At 37.1% G+C, this 18,712-nt stretch overlaps 1 protein-coding gene across 1 annotated transcript in view; it reads left to right on the top strand.

Annotated features, from left to right (window-relative positions):
* The window catches only part of fat3b (FAT atypical cadherin 3b), a gene marked incomplete at both ends in the record, with an annotated part of 45,374 nt that extends 33,397 nt beyond the window's left edge, over positions 1-11,977 (top strand). The window contains 11 exons of the mRNA XM_079447892.1: positions 302-843; positions 972-1,103; positions 2,155-2,312; positions 3,034-3,499; positions 3,986-4,139; positions 6,334-7,091; positions 8,195-8,296; positions 9,958-10,017; positions 10,206-10,244; positions 10,693-10,758; positions 11,385-11,977. Coding sequence (XP_079304018.1) covers positions 302-843; positions 972-1,103; positions 2,155-2,312; positions 3,034-3,499; positions 3,986-4,139; positions 6,334-7,091; positions 8,195-8,296; positions 9,958-10,017; positions 10,206-10,244; positions 10,693-10,758; positions 11,385-11,977 — 3,070 coding nt within the window. The remainder of the gene's footprint in view (positions 1-301; positions 844-971; positions 1,104-2,154; positions 2,313-3,033; positions 3,500-3,985; positions 4,140-6,333; positions 7,092-8,194; positions 8,297-9,957; positions 10,018-10,205; positions 10,245-10,692; positions 10,759-11,384) is intronic.
* Between the last annotated feature and the right edge of the window lie 6,735 nt (positions 11,978-18,712).

The following is an 18,712-nucleotide window of genomic DNA, read 5'->3' as shown; positions in this document are numbered from 1 at the left end:
AGTGAGCTGGTCTTTTAGTAAGCGCTCAGCTGGGTTAAACTACAGGTGCGTCTCTGTGACTTTCACATGACATGCTGTGATTCGTGAGTCTTTTGCTGAATTAAAGCAACTATTAATAATAGCAAAAAACTGTTAGCTGTGCCTTTTTGCTATATGTACTTCTCTCCGAAATCTCTTTGTGTCGGTGTGTAATTACTATCTTTGTATGCTTTCGTGCTTACATTTGCTTTTGACATAATGCTGCATGTTTATACATCATTCATAATGCTTTTCAATAAATGTTATCTCCCATCTTTTTTAGTTACACTCTCAATGCTACGGTCAGTGACGGGCGATTTTCCATGGCGGTAGGCGTGACCGTTCAGGTAGAACAGGCCACAGATGAGATGGTGCAGAATACGGTAACCCTGCGTTTCCAAGATCTGTCTCCTGAGGACTTTGTGGGTTTGTACATGAAAGATCTCAAGAAGGTGCTCCGCGACAGGCTGATTGGAGATACGGAAGGGGTCACTGTAGGCCCTGATGCTCTCCACATTCTTGGAGTTCAGCCTCTGAGCCTATCCGGTCAGCTAGAGGTCCTCCTCGCCGTTGAAGCTCCCGAAGGAGGCTTCATCGGTCCAGGGGAGCTGGCTCTTAAACTTGATGAGCTAAGAGGTGTCCTGGAAGGGATGTTACGGGTGGTCGACATTCAGGATCAGAGCTGCTCAGGTGAGCTCGAGTGTGGGGAACGGGTCTGCGAGCTCACCCTGAGCCTGGACACCGTCGGCCTGGTGACCTACACTACATCCAGAGTGAGCTTCGTGTCTCCACTGTTCAGCCGGAAAGAAAGCTGCATCTGTCCAGGTTAGCGCTGTGCAATATAGCTGGTATAAATACGCATTGCGTGCTATACATTATTTATCCAGGATGATTCAATTCAAACAGTTGCTTGGTATTTCAATTTTCCTTTCTGACTTTTTGTACCCTCACAGGTGGAATATGTCCATCTTCTCTGGTGCTTTGTGACGGTCAAACATGCCCATCAGACATGCAGTGTGTGCGTAGCGGCCCCACAGCACCCTCGCTTTGCCAGTGTCTGCCTGACGCACTGGACCAGTGTGCAGGTAAAACTCTAAATGGGCTTTTTCCTGAGTTTACATCCTTAGAAACTCTTGGTTAAAGGGATAGATTTTGTTCATTGTTTACTCATTCTAAACCTGTTAAACATTATTCTTTGTAATACAAAGATATTCTTCAAAATATCTTCTTTTGGGTCCTGCAGAAGGAAAGAAATGACATGAGGGTGAATAAATAATGAGAATTTTCATTTAGGCATTTTGCTTTACCTAGGATTAAATTTTAAAAGGGGTTGGTTATGAACCACTGCTAACCTATACAGGGTACTAGAATGTTAAAGTGGGGTGTTTAGCAACAGTCAACTAATCTTAAAAGTGCTGACCTCTGAAATTCTCTATCTGATGGACCATTCTGTTGTGTGCTAGCAGACGAGGAAGATATTAACCCAGTGTTTGCAAACATACAGAAACTTTAAAACTGAAAACCCAGGATTAAATACTACTTAAATACTTATACTAAATATTTTAAATATTGATTGTCATTGTTTAAAAAACTTGTGTTGTCAGTATGGTTTAAGTTCACCCATAAATAGAATTCTATCATTATTTATTCACCCTCATGTCGTTCCAAACCTGTATGACTCACTTTCTTCTGCAGAACACAAAAGAAGATATTTTGAAGAATGTTGGTACCATACAACACTGGCCCCCATTGACATTTTGGGTGAACTATTCCTTTCACTTTAGATGGTTTGCTCAAATACCATGTATAAGTGATACCTTACAGAAATATAATGTATGTCCCTCGGGCTGTTTTAAACAGGTATATTACATACAATATGCAAATACAGTCCATGGTTATTTTGGAATACATGTTTCCTTCTACGTGCGAAAAGCCACAGAGACATCCTTTTCCTTCAGAAAACATCTTTTCAACTGTCTTCCCTGTTGTGGAACACCCTGAGGGTGTGTCAGAAATGCTGTATGTTTAAATGACACTACAGAGTCAAAGGATAAACACTTACACAAAAGTCGTGTTGCAAGAGTTTGTATAAATAGCACATGTAAAATGTGAAAACTCGTGTTCCTGTGCTGGCAGGTCAAACGTCTCTGAGCTTCGCAGGAAACAGTTACATCAAATACAGAGTGACTGGCGGTAACAAGAGCGGAGACATGAAGCTGAGCTTGAGAATCAGAACCATGCAGAGCCAAGGAGTCATGATGCACACGCGTGCTGATCCCTGCACGATGCTGAAGGTTAGGAGCAAACAGCAACACATTCAACAGTATTCTGTTTGTATATAAACATGTTTCTGCATTATGGGATGAGGACAATCCTCAAAAAAAAGAATAATATGCTAAAATGTATTTTTGGTGGGGATGGGGCTGTTAATTAAAATCTTTCTATTTTTAAACCTATTTAATCTTACATACAATTTTACATATTTAAAAAGAAATATCCGAAAATATAATAGTCGGTTTACAAACCGGAAGGTAAAACCGGTTTAAAATTTGTTTTCAGTATTGCTTTTTTCAATAACACAGTGTATTATAATATAGTATAGTAATATTTTCTAATGTTATTATATCCAAATAAACTTTTCATAATGAAAATGATAATAAGTATTAATAATTGCAAAGAACCCATTAATTTATAATTGTTATTACATATTAATAATAATGTAACAATTTGTAATAAACAACAATAATCATAATGTTAGGTACAATAATAATAATAATAATGATACTAATAGTAAAGCTCTTTGTAACAATGCAAATATGTATTAAAAAAAATAAGAAGAATACACAGAAGATTTTCTGTACTGTGTTGATACTGTTGTATATTGGCATTCATTTCCTGACCTGTTCCATTGCTTGTGTGTTTATATTTGCTGTTATGGTTATGTTATCTCTCATTGTTTTATCATGAAGATGTGTATTTGTGTTTGCCATAATAAATGGTTTTGTGTTTGTTTAGATAGAGGAGGGGCGTCTGTGGTTCCAGATGGACTGTGATAACAGACTGGACGTCCTTGGCATCTCGGGTCGTCCGATCAATGACGGTTCCTGGCATACTGTGACCCTAGAGCTCACCCGTAACTACACCCTCCTTTCCCTGGACGACAGCTATGTAGAGCGCCGACGCTCGGCTCGGGCCCCCGTCCGCCTTTGGCCCCTGGCTGCGGATGGATTGCTGTTCTTCGGTGCTCAAGTGCTGCACAGGCCAGCAGGCGGAGGAGGCCAGAGACCACGAGAAGGCTTCCAGGGGTGCCTGGATGCTGTGGTGCTCAATGGAAATGAACTTCCTCTTCAGAATAAGAGGAGTCAGTATGCTGAGGTGGCTGGGCTGAGTCATGTGAAGCTGGGATGCGTTTTATATCCCGATCCGTGTCTCGGAGGACCATGTCAGAACGGAGCCGCTTGTACAAAGCTGCCATCAGGTGGTGAGTAATGAATTGTGCATGCCAACAGTCAGCTATATGGTCCTGAAATTACCTAAAAAAATCAGAAACAGTGATTTTTAGGATTATTAACAGTGTGTCTAAATCTAATGTTCTCTTCATCATCTTCCCAACAGAGTTATTGTAGTTTTATTAATATCTTAAATCAGTTTTTGCACATATTTATAGGTTTCATGCAAATTTTACTTTAATTTAAAGCAAAGATTTTCCTATCCACTTTTGTCCTTTTATTGTTTATTTTTAGGTTTCATTTATATAATATATTTTTAATTAGTTTTAGTTTGTTTTAATGTGTTTAATCATTTTAGTGCCTCAACTTAAACTTGAGTTTATTGCTTAGGCAAAATGTTTTATAAATAATATTTAGCCTGATATATTTTTATTTCAAAAATGTTTTAATAGTTTTAGTTAACAATAACCCTGCTTCTCAGTCTCTCACAAGTCTCTGCTCTGTTGTGTTCACCGCAGACTTTTCGTGCAGCTGCCTGCCACAGTTCACAGGCTCTCGCTGTGAGATGGAAGTGACCTCCTGTATGCCCTCACCGTGCCAGAACGGCGGTGACTGTAAAGCAGTGGGCAACGGCTTCCTTTGTGGCTGCCTCAAGGGCTTCACGGGTCTCATGTAAGACAAATCTTTCACTTGCTAACAGCAGGTAGTATTTGGATATGGGTTATTCTATGCTAAGTGTTACAAATCACATGAAACCATGGCGTTGTATGTAATATGTGCCCAAAACTGTTTGAATGCATGTGCCTAAATGCACTTCAAAACAAGTAATCAGATATAAGTTAGGATAATAAAAACAGTTTGGCTTGTTTTTTCTTTACTGTGAGATTTTGAATTGCTTAGACATTTACCAACACTATATATTGGTATTCATTCCAAGCTGACTTACAATCATTTTGGATGGTTTCTTAACATGTGTTCTTAACTTCTTTATCGCAGACAAGATGTAAAATACTGTAATAATACATCCATCACTTTAAGAACAATACACATTTTGAGGATGTGCTGTACTAAGTTTGTTTACACACTGCTAGAGAATTATTGCATGTTAGTTTGACATGACACAGAAGAAACAGAAAAGATTTACACTATATACTGGTTATTTTACACACAAAATACATGCAAGAACTAAACATGTATAAATATTTATTGTTAAGTAGATAAATGTTTTATTCCCGCTTCAGATACACAAACAATAATGCATTATTTTTTCAAACATTTTATTTAAAACAAAATAAAATACATGTTACAAATAATTGTTACATTAAAACGAAAGACGCAATCTGTGTATGGGTTTGGTTGAATCTACTATTGTTTTCAGTGTCGACTAGTAGCAGCTGGACTGTGTTTGCTATTTTTTATTAATCCAGAGAAAAAAGTCTTGCGTTTTTGCTTTAAAAACCATGTGGGGAGGTCTTTTACTCATTTTGTCATTTACTCTTTAAACTGAATTTTGTTGCCAAGAGCAAGTAAGAAGCCAGCAGCTTCATTATAAATATAGCACTCTATCCTGAGAGTCATTAAGTGTGTGCCTGCTGTTTTCCATCAAAGTCCTTAACTGTCTGAACCACTGCTTTAATACATACGTGAGACATGTCTGTGTTATTTCACCAAAATTTCTAATGTCTATAATTGTCTGTTAGATAAATTGCAGGTTTTGGAGCATTTAACGAAAGGTTCTCTTGGTTGTGTTTGATAAGTACTGTAAGTCTCACAATATGAGATGAACTGGAGCAAATGTTTCACTAGAGGGTGGTGTTGTTACTCTTATGGGTCGATTGGGACGTGTACTCATGAGAAGCATGAAAACAAGTGACTATTTTTTATAAAATGGGGGTCAGTAATGATCATCTAATTGCTTAATGTAACTAGTTGCATTGCCAACAGAGTCATTAAACACAAATTTCTTAATATGTGCTTTTACACTTGAGGGACCCATTGAACTTTCTTTGCACTCAGTAAGATACAAACAATTCTTACATTTTCAATTAGCATTTCATTTTAAAGAAGGGCTATATATTTGCTATACGGCACAGATACACAGTTATACAGCGCTGCTTATAGAATATGTACTAATCTCTTAGTAGTCTTACTATTCCTGCAGGATATAGTATGTTAGATTTCTTTGTGTGGGCAATTGACACACTAGGTAATGTGTTTTTAGATAGAATTGTATATGAATGTATAAAGAAATATATATATATATATATATATATATATATATCTTGTAAAAAATACAAGGTGTATGTAATGTAAATGCAAAATAAAAAATAAAAAAATGTATACAATTTCTAATAACATTAATAATGTATGTATTAATAAAATATATAAATATATTCAAATAATATAATACTATATGGTAAAATTATTATTAACTTCTAATAGTATAAATGTATAGTCAAATATTCTAAATAATAAAAATGTTCCTGCAGTATATACAGTAGTTTTGTATAAATTCGTATGTCAGATTAAATTATTTAGGCAGTTGAAACACATGTGTTTAATGGGTCTTTAAGTTGAATTTAAAGTAATGTATAGGGAAATGTATATATATGTATATATGTAACTGTAAAATATTAAATATATAAAAGTATAAAAAAAGAAAATATGAAAAAAATGAATACATTGTATACTAACGTTAATAATATATATATATTAAGAATACATTAATATATTAAAATAAAGGGACACTAATATTATTGTTAGTATATTACATAACATTTATTTTTTTCTATGTATTGTAATGTTAATCAATTGTTTACAGTCTTGTTGAAACACTGTGAATGCAAACAAATCCTTTCATCCACAGATGCGATCAAGATGTAAACGAGTGTGAAAGGGAAGAGTGTGAAAACGGAGGAGAGTGTGTGAACATGTTCGGTTTCTTATACTGCAACTGCACCCCGGGATTCGAAGGACAGTTCTGTGGGCAGCCGTCTCTAGATGGTCCTGACACTCAAGCCGAGGCGTTGTCCTACATTGGACCAGTAGAGATCATTGGCATTGGTGTGTTGCTTTTCGTGGTGTTGGTCCTACTGACCCTACTCGCTGCGTTCCGTAAAAAAGTCCTCCGGAAGGACTGGAACCGAGGGGAGGCTGTGGGAATTTCAACGGAAACCAACTACATGCTGCAGAAGACAGGCATGGGAGCTGAGGGCATCGAGTTCAAAGCCGTTCGTGTTTGCAGCGACCGTCGCACCAGCCTGTACAGAAACGACAGCTCGGGAGGGCCGCCTCAGGTCCTGGTGCGGCCTACGGCTTTCACCCTCCCTCACTGCCTGGGAATCCCTCACGGGGAGATGGAAAAGATGGAGATGGAGGGGGGTTTGGGTTCCCTATCCTGCCCTCTGCAGATGAGCACCTTCCAGACGGATCCGCCACATATTCTGGGGATGCCGCGGAGAGGTGTGGCCGTCTGCAGCGTGGCCCCCAATCTTCCCACCTCAATGTCGCCCAACCCCTCTGAACGCAGTCCTGTCCGCAAACCTCCATGGGAAGAAGAACGGGAAGAGGGTGCAGAGCATGGAGTCCATGGAGGTTATGAAGAGGAGGTGTACAGAACAGAGGGTAACCATGTCATACAGTAGACACGCACACGTTCTTCCCCATATCAGATTAAAAATGCAGTTAGAGGGATTTTGCATTACTCACAGACCTCTTAAACTCTCCAATTAAACATCAGCCTTCGTTTGGAGGGGATCGTATACTGTAAATGCACCCTGGTCTTAATTTGCAGAGTCTGTTGTACAATAATGTATAAAGGGGTGTAATTACTTTAAAACCATCCAATTATTAAAAACCATTCACATAATGATAAATATGTAAATCTTTACAATGAGGTTGTATTTGTTAACGTTAGTTAATGCGTTAGCTGCACTAACAATGAACAATACTTCTGCAGCATTTAATCATCTTAATTCATTTTAATTTAGTAACAGACTTTAAAATATCTTCTTCTGTGTTCTGCAGAAGAAAGAAAGTCATACAGGTTTGAAATGACAAGAGGGTGAACCAATGGAAGAAGTTTCATTTTTGGGTGAACTATCCCTTTTGTTAGTTCATGTTACTGTACATACATCTTATTGTACATTTTTACCAATATGTTTTAAAACAATTATGCATTTGTGCAAAATACACATCAGTATCATTAATAAAAAAGTGGTACATATACATTTTACAAATAAGTTTTTCTGCACAGTTTTTCCCGGCATGAAAATTGGCTCCAATAGAAAATTGACTTGGGACTAATAAATTGTTTCATAACAAAGTAGAGTAATCACAGCCATATGTATGGTGTATAGCTCTAGAAATAGGCCAACAGACATTTTCTCTGAAACTACTTCATGAGTCTGGCCATGTACAGTTAGACAGCAATGTATATTTATATGTAGATTACACCTACAGTAGTTGTGGAAGCATTTTACCTCCACTTGAATTCTAAAATAGAGAACCTTTGTGTGAATATTGTTGCTTTTTTCTTGCGAAGATTTAGTTTTTAAGAATTGTTTCAATTCTTGTTAAAATCTAAAAGTTAATTTTAGCTAATGCATTTACTAATATTAACAAACAACTTGTCGATTTGTATTTGTGTTCATTGTTGGTGAATGCATGAAGTGGCACACACACACACGTGTTTGTTTCGAAACATATCTGCTGTTACTCTTCTGCAGAAGATGAAAAAGCAGAAGAGGAGGTCACCTGTTTCTCTGACAGCAGCGCCAGTGAGGGACGCTCCCTCGGGTCCGTCCAGTCAGATTCCTGCGACGACAACGGTGAGATAAAGCAACGTGTGTCCAACATGCCCCCTAAACAACCTACAAGAAAAACTTAAACCCACTTCTCAAAAAAGTTTCGATAAACCTCACACATGAAAGTGGAAGATGCGGTTCACATCCAAACTTCTCATGGTCCTGTAAAAATTCCCTCACTAGGGAAAAGGCTGCAACTTTGATAAACAACATACCCTGTAGGAGCTTATTGCATTAATGTTTTTTTTGTTATGCTTCTTCCTTCTGTTTCAGCAGAAATGTCGTTTCTGGTTATATAAGCGTAGCCTCTCTGAACTAACTGACCCTTTGTAGATAAACGCTTGATGAGTGTAATTTCTGCACGACTGAAGTTTTTTAGGCAGATTTTTTACGCAACAAACATTTTTACAACCCTTTGGCCAGCTGAAGGAATAATTCTACCCAGGACTCATTCTCATGGTTGGATAGTTTTTGCCACAGTATGGCAGGATGCACAATTACACAGTGCAGTGTTTTGATAGCGACACACTCTTAAATAAAATAGAAGAACCTTTTTTGTGTAAATGGTTCCATAAAGAACCTTTACCATTTCAAAGATTCTATGTGGCGAAAAAAAGTTATTACGATTATAAAAAGGTTGGAGAGAGACAGTTCTTTAAAGAACCCTTGACTGAATGTGAAAATAGTTCTTCTATGGCATCCCTACAAAGAACCTCTTAAGCACCTTTCTTTTTAAGAGTGTAGTTTTTCAACCTATTTGCTATTTATTTTAATCATAAAGACTTAAGCTTTGTTAATGCATTATGTGTAAATGCTTTCACACTAATGCTTTTACAAATTAAGAGACCATTTGTGAACTACTGACAATATTACTCCCAAATAAAGAAATACATTGTTTCTATTTGGATATAATTGCAGAACACGAAAACTGGAGAAACAGGTCAAAATATCAGAAAAGGTGCTCTGTATTTCTTCAGACCTGAAATACTGCAAAGAAAACAAGTTCATATTCACTTTTAAGCAATACAGCAGTCATTTTTGTTCATGTATTTACCAAAAGTAATAAAAAAGCGAGGAAGTCATTCACATTGCTGTTGGATGACTGTCACTCCTGAGGTTTGATTTTGCCGAAGTTTAACAGACACTGGACTAGAATGGTCACAATACATCTACAAAGGCTGAATAAATGAATATTTGGAATTTGGAATGGACTGTATATTGTGGAAAAAACACTTCCTTAGGAATTATGCACACATACAAACATGAACATAATCTGGCATCGACCTGCAATATAACTTTAATCTGACACAGCGGAAGCTGATACTTCACACAATAAAGATGTCTTGCCTGATCTTTCTAAAAGTATATCATGAGGATTAGTAATAATAACCCTACTCAGCTTCGACCAAGTGACAGTCTGAATAGGTCAGAGCAGTAATTACAGTCTATCTGTCTTTGATGTCCTCTCCAAACACAATCGCTCCTATGACTCAATAGTGTAGTATAATAGCAAAACAGAATCACATTGATACATCAAAAGTCTGCATGATTTTGTGTGCCCAATATTATGACAATAGGATAACATACAAAGAAAAGTGGTTTATATAAATCTTATATAAGGTTGACATGGTGTTTGTTATGGTAATAGGGGTTATCATCCATTCTATGTTCCTTTTTGTAACCAGACTCCATAGTGACTGTGATTCGACTGGTAAACAACACCGTGGACACTATTGAGAATGAAGGTAAAAAATGAATGGTTCTTAGTTTTTAATCCTTTCCATGTTGCTGACCTACATTTATACGGTTTGTATCCAATTTTGATGTCTGTACTGTCTAAATGGTTTGATTCGTTTGAATCTTGCACTAAGAAGAGTCAGGTCAGATAAACAGTGCAGTGATACATAACATTATTTTTGTCCTTTTCGAACAGTTGCAGAGCTTGGTGACGTACAGCCTCACCATGCCACATGTGAGTCCAGATTTTACCTTTTGTTATATGGTTACTTTTCATCTGTGCTTGTGTCAGGGTTCACACCGAAGACGATACAGATAACTCATTTTTAAAACTTGTTCTAAAGAGAAGAGAATAGCAGTCACTTGGTTATCCTGGTCAAAATAATTCATAATAACAATACGATCACGGTATTTGTGCTGAAAATTGAAACAATGACATGATATAATTCATTCATGCAGTAGTTATTGTCGTTGGTGTGCACATGCATTTATTATGAAAATTTAAAAAATATTTAATTAAAAATATGAAGAAATTATAGATATTGTCTCGTAATGGATTAACATTGCGTATTTCAGCAAGTTTACATAAATGTGTAGTTTGGACGGTGATTTTCGCAATTTATTTGAGCTTTTAATTTTTTTCATGTCATAAGACAATAATTTGCTTCCCCTGCTTTTTACAGCAAGCCAACACCTTCGCTGTGATGATGAGATTTGTGTGGAATTCGTCAAGGAATATTTCATGAATTGTAAGACCTCAGAAAATGAAACTTCCTAAATATGCTCATGATTACCCCATCTCAGATGTATAAGACTTCACTTGCTTTGCCATGTAGATAACATGACAGCATTTTAAAAAAGTATACATTTTGTTTGTTTGTGCTTAGCTGAAGAAAGAAAGTCATATGCATTTGGGATGTCATTAGGGCGAGGAAATTATGCGAGAAGTTTCGTTTTCCTATAACTATTCCTTTAAGTGTACTAAACTTAGAAATTAATTGATAAGCCGTTCCCAAACTATTCATATTTTATCTAATTCATTATTAAGGTCTCAGAATATTTGCATTTGAGTTCAAAGGTCACTTCAGATTAATCACTTAATCTAAAATCATCTAAATTAGTTTTTAAAAGAGTTAGCTAATTCATTTAGTTATTTTTATCATTTAGAAATGTAATACAGAAACAGGCTTACAAAACAGCACCTGTAATGTTTTGGAGAAACATTGCTTTATGTAACCTATAGGGTGGTTTTAGTTTTTATGTACTGAATGCATTGTTATATCATGTTATATTTTATTGTCTTCATGTTAATAAATAATGTAAGATGACAGTTTATGCTCAGCTGTTTTTAATGGCCTGCGTGTTTGTGTTTCAGCCTACCAATGGAGGGCATCAGAGTGGCTTCATGACACATGTCTGCCGGGCTTGGAGTCACCACCACGAGACCAGACTCCCACACCACCCCCTCCACCCCTGCCTGCTCCCCCTCCACCCTTTTCCCCTACCCGAAAGGGTGGCACCCCTGCTCGCTTCGGCGGCACCCCTACCCGCCTGGGCGGCAGTGTTCGGATGGATGGAAGCACTCTCTCCTTGCAGAACAGCTTTCCTTTACGAAGATACCAGGGCCGAAGAAATTTCTCTTCCTCTTTAACACAGGATGACAGCAACTCACCTGTTTACGAGGAGTACCGTGATCACTTTCATTACGACACCCTCTCTACCGTTCACCCACCGGTCGTCCGCTTTAGCGAGGGACAATCCAGACCCGAGTACATTCACTCCAGCCAGTACCTGCTCTCTCGACCTCCTCTGCTAGCCTGGGAGGAACGTCCGCGCATTTTGGTGGACAATCATCCTTTCGGAAGCCAGCAGGAGATCAACAGATTTGGCAGGATTTCGCTCCGGGCGCGACGTTCGCGTGGACAGAGCCCAAAGTCAACTTTGTCTGGCATGAGAGAGTGTAACTGACCGATAACTGGACAGTTTCAGTCCTAACTGTGCATTCACACCACCGTCGTCAACAGCGTCAAAGTGGCCGGAAGCAATTCATTTTCAATGTGAGCTGGCAGCGAGTGCATCTTGGACATTGAGGCCATCGAGGAGAGTTGAGTCCACAGCTTGAGAGGATTCCAGAGAACGCAGCCCTGTAAACTTTGGTCTACATCAGAGCGTCCACAAATCTTTCTACAGCTTGTTGGCAGGGCGGCCAGAGAGATTTTTGACACTCTCAACGGCAGCGGTGTGAACGCACAGTTAGTCCTACAGGGTGCCTCATGCATGGAAAACAGCAGGACAAAAACGTTGAAGCGTGAAGAAGATGCACAAGAAGGCTTATTGCTTCTTTTTATGAAAATAATGTACATTTTTACTCTGTGTTTTTGAGTAGTTTGAGCACTCACTCTCGTCTTTTGATCGAGGAGTTTTAGCGTTCTTCATTGTCAGGGACAGAAATGTATTCACACTGAGGTTTGGTCCAAATAGGGTCCAAATATGTGTGCCCTAACCCAAAGACCTCGAAATGTGCTAATCGGACCCATCTTTTATTTTAAAGTTGAACCCAGACCTCCGTTTTTATTGCAGAAGCGGTAATCGTACAAGTAATATTCAGTTTATTTCACACTAACTAAGGATAAGTCATTAATCAAATAAACCTCTCACTCCCAAGAACATACATTTCACCATTCCAACACTTTATGACATGGAATAATCTCATATTGTCAAATAGAGGGTTTTTTGATCAATTAGACAATTTTTATCTATTTTATCCATTGTATGTGGGTATGCAAAATACTGAAGAGCTGAAGATACTAAATATAAACCTGAATGGTTTTTGGTGTGAAACCAATAATATATTACTTATATCTATATTATAAAATCGCATGAGAGAGATTTATTGTTAGATTTTTCTGTCACACTATAGGACACGTTTCTGGACATTTGTCAACTACAAACCTGGTCCTCGGTGTTAGCGTGGACCCGTGAAGACCTCTACAGCGAGGAACACATCCAAATCTCCTTTCTAAGAGTCAAACAAACATACACATGTTTGAAGCATTATGACAATATGTCTATTGAATTTGCTTTAATATGAATCTTTAAGGTTTGGTAAAAAACACGGTAACCGACAGTAAGCACACATAATGAAAATGTTTCCAGTGATAGAAAACACACAGGAGCATCACACATGTAAATGAAGGCCTGTTTATGTATTCATGGTCTTGGTTTATGTTCTGTCAGTAATAAGTGGTCTACATGACAAGATCACGTTAGTAACACATTGTACATCTGCCGTTTTAAATATGTTTTCATGTTTAGAAGAAACATTGTTTCTTAAGTCACAGGACATCTGTATGTGAACGTCTGCTATTTATTTTTGTTGTGTAAATTAAGATGAAAAGTTTAGGTGTTTTAGCTTAGTTTTGTGTGCAGGTATTTATGTCTTAAAAGAAGTCTGATGGAATATATTTTATTAAAGCAATAAATCATATTCTTTGGTGGGGGGGGGGGGGGTGATAATGATGGCTTGCATTAATGCTTATACAGCAAATGTTGATGTTGTCCATTTAATGTGTACTCACTGTGTGTATAAATAAAATACATTGTATAGTGTATTATAATAATAAAGTGCAAATTAACTAGACACTATTACGCATCAACTGTTAAACATTGCTCAAACCCACACAGACTGATCCCTCGTGAAGGAACTCAAATAAAACCACAGGAGTTTGTCTGTATTATACATAATGTTCCACGTCTTTATACAGTAGTTACAAGATTGTTTGTCTTCCCATGCACGAATGACGTCGCTGTTAAACACAATCAATTTAAGACATTGTACAATTCTGAAAACATCACTCTGCCGTGCTCTGCTGAAACAACAATACACAAGACGGCGCAATCCCATTTAGCAATCCAAATCTTGTTTACAGGAAAAGATACAGAAATCCGGCGTATGTGATCGAAACATAATGATGCTTTTATTTCTGCGCTTTTCTCGGTGCCCATATCTAAGAAGGCTCTTGTAAATGTCATATCTTTATATGCTTTTATCCAGTGAATGTACAATATTTCAACAAGCATGGCCGTCTTGTCCTTTTTAACGTTTCATGTGAAAGTGTGTATTATAGATATTTTTTTCTAAATCAGTGGTTTGAAGGTTCAGTCTTTGCTGTGAGTCATTCAATAAAAAGGGGATTGAAGGGGAGATGCTGATCTTCCCTGTTGTTGGTAAAGTTTGTCAGATGCTTTGGGGAAGATGACTCAACCTATAAAGAAAGTTACAGCTTTGACTCTAATACAGGACATACAGTAATATGACATCACACCAAGAGCTCTCAAGGAAAGGTGGCATCTTATGCTCAATGTAAGTTGCCATGTTGTTATCTTCTCCAAAATCGCCTAAACTCATCGTTTATTTTAAAAAACTTAAATTATTTAATTTAAATTTGGTCTCAAATGATTTTGTATTGAAAATTTCTATTGACATTACTTTGTAAAAATGTTTCATTTCCTCCCACGTTTATGCACATTCCGCCTCGCAAGATTGATAGATGACTAAGCCCAGAAGAAAAAAACAGAACTGGATCAGTGGGGTCAATCTGTCATCTTGCAGTCCGCGAATCAAACGTGCAGCCCTGAATGCAATGAGGATCATTTAAACAGAAATGAAACCACTCGCAATCCCTTTAAATGAATACTCATTCGAATGGTGTGACATGTTAAAGGCTATACAGTCGCTGAAGGGATTCCACACCAGTTTCTGTGACTTTCAAAACAAATGAGACAACCCAGCGGTCTGACAGAGAGATGGCTGGTTATATAAGGGGGGGGGGGTTATAATACCATGAAACAGACGTGGAAACTTTTGAATAACAGGCGCATTTAAAGACAAACGGCACTCCAATCGGAAACAGTTGAACCAAATTCCCTTTATTTTACCTGTTTTCTTTACAGGTAGGTGAAGCTGAGATAGACATGACTTCTCAATTCAAGAAGTACAACTAGGTTTTACGACGAGTTTGAGAAATTTGGTAATTAGATACAATTTCCAAACAATTCCAGAACACTAATGTAAAACTGCAGACCGTTGTTGGCCAACTGTATTGTTAAATATGAATCAAAAGAGACCCTCTATTTCATCCTTATTCTACATGATCATTCAGAAGAAGAAGAATTTAGTAACTTAGTCTGCAAAATCTCCAAAGCATCACAAACCCTCCATCCTTGCCTTCTAGCCCCCGTTGGCTACATTCTTTATTTCACTTCTCATCGTCCAATCAATTCTTGAGGTACCTATAAACACTGTTATATAATTTCCCTTTGTGCATCTGCAAAATTATTCATGATCTGATTATACTTTGAACACAGACAAAGAACTAGACAAGCTGAAAAGAGTGAGTGCACCTGGTTTAAATAACACGTAAACTGGATTAACTCACGCCTGAAGCTATCTTAGATGTTGTTGTTCTGCGCTGAATGCTGTCTGTTGAAATTTAACTTGTCTTATAGGCTTTAGCTCAGAGCTGTATTCTAGCTCGAAAATAACTGTCTAGATGAATCCACTCAATAAGCTATAAAGACTCAATAATACAATGCTATAAAGAGACTACATGGAATTTGCGTACTTATATTTCTTTAAATAAACATGTTTTTATTGTAAAGAAATGCTTGTTTCCATTTGTCGAACTGGTGCGTGTACCAGCAGTGCACAAATCTAAAATAGCAAGACGTGTTTTGTTTTCTATGACAAGATGCACACGTTTACTCGCTTGTTGACATAAAAATGAAGTATTGAGAGCCTCCGTTTGATAGTTCGTGGAGCAAAACCAAATAACAAATTAATTTTTTCACAATTTTCTCAATTTAATTTTCCTGTCTTGATGCTTGGGTTTCCAGAACCACATAAGAAAATACAACTTCATATCAAAGACTAAAATTCAGTCAGCATATCTGTAAATGATTTATTATTTTTAAAGTTATTGAAGCAGGTTATTAGTGTCACTCATAAATTTGCATTCTGCAGTTAGCATCAAAGGCACCTCGACTCTGAGCACACGTAACATGAGGGTCAAGATCAAAATTGTATTGTAATTCTTTGACTCTGCTCCAAAGCACACTGAGTTGCTTAATACTGTCTCCTGCCAACACGCTAAATGAAATTAAACCTCTTAAGTGACCAATTTGGATCGCTCCTCATAGCCTACAGCTCACCTGTCATACAGATTGAGCTCCTAATGTGAAGAGAACAAGAGACTCAATACATAATTGGTTTGACAATATCATGTTGCTGACCAATTGCATTATATTATATATTATATAACATAAAGCTTAAAAAGTAATTGTATAGATTATATTTAATAAGTAATAATTTACCCTTGAAGGGCACTTTGGGAAGAGGCCATTTGTAGGGCTTTTCCAAATGAAGTCCCGTCACAAAAAGCCCTTCCACATACATTAAGATAATCACCTCAAGGAAGGGACTTCCATTCGCGATCTTGTATTAAAAGTTCTTGTGATGCATTTTGAAGGATGAGGGAATATCAAAAAAGTATTGAAAAATAGGATCATCAATGGCAACAGTACCAAGTGTCTATTAACACAATGTTTATAATATGTAATGTTGATCGCCCTCCATGTGTTTCTTCTAAACGTTTGATCACACAAATTTCTCGGGCATACTACAGTGAGAAGGCGTCTGGTCATACGGTCTAGTGTGTGCATTCTACAGATTATAATATTAGAAATCAGTTAAAAAGGTCTTAATGTTGGTGGTCTCATAAAATGGTCCTTATGTTCCAGTCTTAAAGTGATAGTTCACCCAAAAGAAGAAATTCTGTTTACTCACCCTCTTCTCATTTCAAACGTGTATGACTTTCTTTCTTCTGCTGCAGATTAAGATCCACAGAACACAGAAGAAGATATTTTGAAGAACTTTGTCAACATGGATTGTTGACGCCGTTTACTTGAATTGGTTTAGTGTCCATACAATAGAAGTGAATGGGTGCCAGTGCTGTTCGGTTACCAACTTTCCTCAAAATATCTTCTTTTGTGCTCTGCGGAAGAAAGTAAGTCATGAGGGTTTAAAATGACAAGAGAGCGAGTAATGACAGAATTTTCATTTTTTGGTTAGTTTGGTCATTACGAACACAAAACAAAAGAAACTCATTTAAAGTAATTCTTTAAATTCACGAAACAATATTTATTCGCAACAATCATTTTTCACCAAGCTTTTGCAGTGCATTACGGGATTGTCTTCTCCACAAGGACACAAAGGGTTGCTTTTTAATTTGGTCTCAACAAGGTATCTTTTAAAATAGGCTTTAAGCCTTGAAAATAAAATATGCCTTTTTGTAAAAGATCCTTTTTGATTAAAGTAAATGGAATTTGCAATCCATGTTTTCTGTTCCTGTGTATTAGTTCACCACAGCAGTCTTCTCTCATTACTCTGATCTACTGGAGAAAACACAGAAACACGGAAAACAGCATGAACATGTTAAGAACAGAGTCTATTCATTAACATTATCCAATGAAGCCCCTCTGTCTCTTTAGTTGTGCTTAGACAAACTAATTATTCTCATGTAATGCAGTCTTCCCTTTGGAATAAACTAACTGTATGGCATAAATGCTTCTTGAATACAAAGGATACAATATATGACACACACTCACATTGATATATGTGGTGAGATTAATAAGACATGAAACTGCAACCTCAAAAATATAGCTTACATGAAGTGTTGCATTGAGGCTGCCTGATTTTTATATTTTTATACTGATATAGATTGAACAGAGGTCTATCACATACAGTTTCTTTCCGTCTTCCCACATTTTCTTTGCATTTACCCTTTGGCAAGCTGTCACATTTGGAAGTGTTTATGGTGCTTTGTAGTGTTTTGTAGAGAATGAAAAAAATACCCTGAGGATGTTTTTAACAGGCCTAAGTTGGAGCGAAAGGTTCAAATCAGCGTGAAGTAATTACATACTTTTCCCTCCAATATTATTTAAAGGGATACTTCACCCAAAAAGGAAAATTCTGTCATCATTTTCTCACCTTCTAGTTGTTCTGATGAAAAAGAGAAAGATATTTGCTTATACCCAGACAGATTTTGGCCCCATTGACTCCTATAGTACGAAAAATTACTTTATAATTTTTTTTGTTCTTTTTGAAGAATATTTCAAAAATGAAATCCGTTTTGGGGCACTAGAGCATTGTATTTATTCCTCCTATGTTAGTCAATGGAAATCTGTCTGGTTATAAGCATTCTTCCAAATAAATTTCTCTGTGTTCACGAGAACAAAGAAATGTACACAGATTTTTGAAAAACTCTAAGGAGAGTAAATGATGACAGAATTGTCATTTTTTGGGTGAAGTCTCTTTAACTGGAGGTGGAGGTAAATAACAGTCATTGTGGTGCCAGACGGTTGTGCTTGTCAGTCAATGTGTAAACGGTTTAAACACGTGCTCACATTGGGAAATGAAGTGACTCGACCATACATGCAGTGGTGCTTTTTCATTTACAGTGTTAAATGTAGTACAATCTTTCATTCAAAATGATCAAATAGCCAATGAATGAAAGTTTTTTATTCGAAATTAACACCCAGTTCAAAAGACTTTAGTCGTTTAGTCGTCATTTCTTCCTTTATGTTTTTCTGTCTTAATCGTGCGGTTTTAAGTAGAGGTTTTAAACGTTTAGATCCAACTTTCAG

Source organism: Barbatula barbatula, assembly GCF_947034865.1.
Source record: "Barbatula barbatula genome assembly, chromosome: 24".
In the NCBI taxonomy this organism is placed as follows: Eukaryota; Metazoa; Chordata; class Actinopteri; order Cypriniformes; family Nemacheilidae; genus Barbatula; species Barbatula barbatula.
The sequence above is the reverse complement of the archived record's forward strand: the minus strand, read 5'-3'. Positions and strand labels throughout refer to the sequence as shown.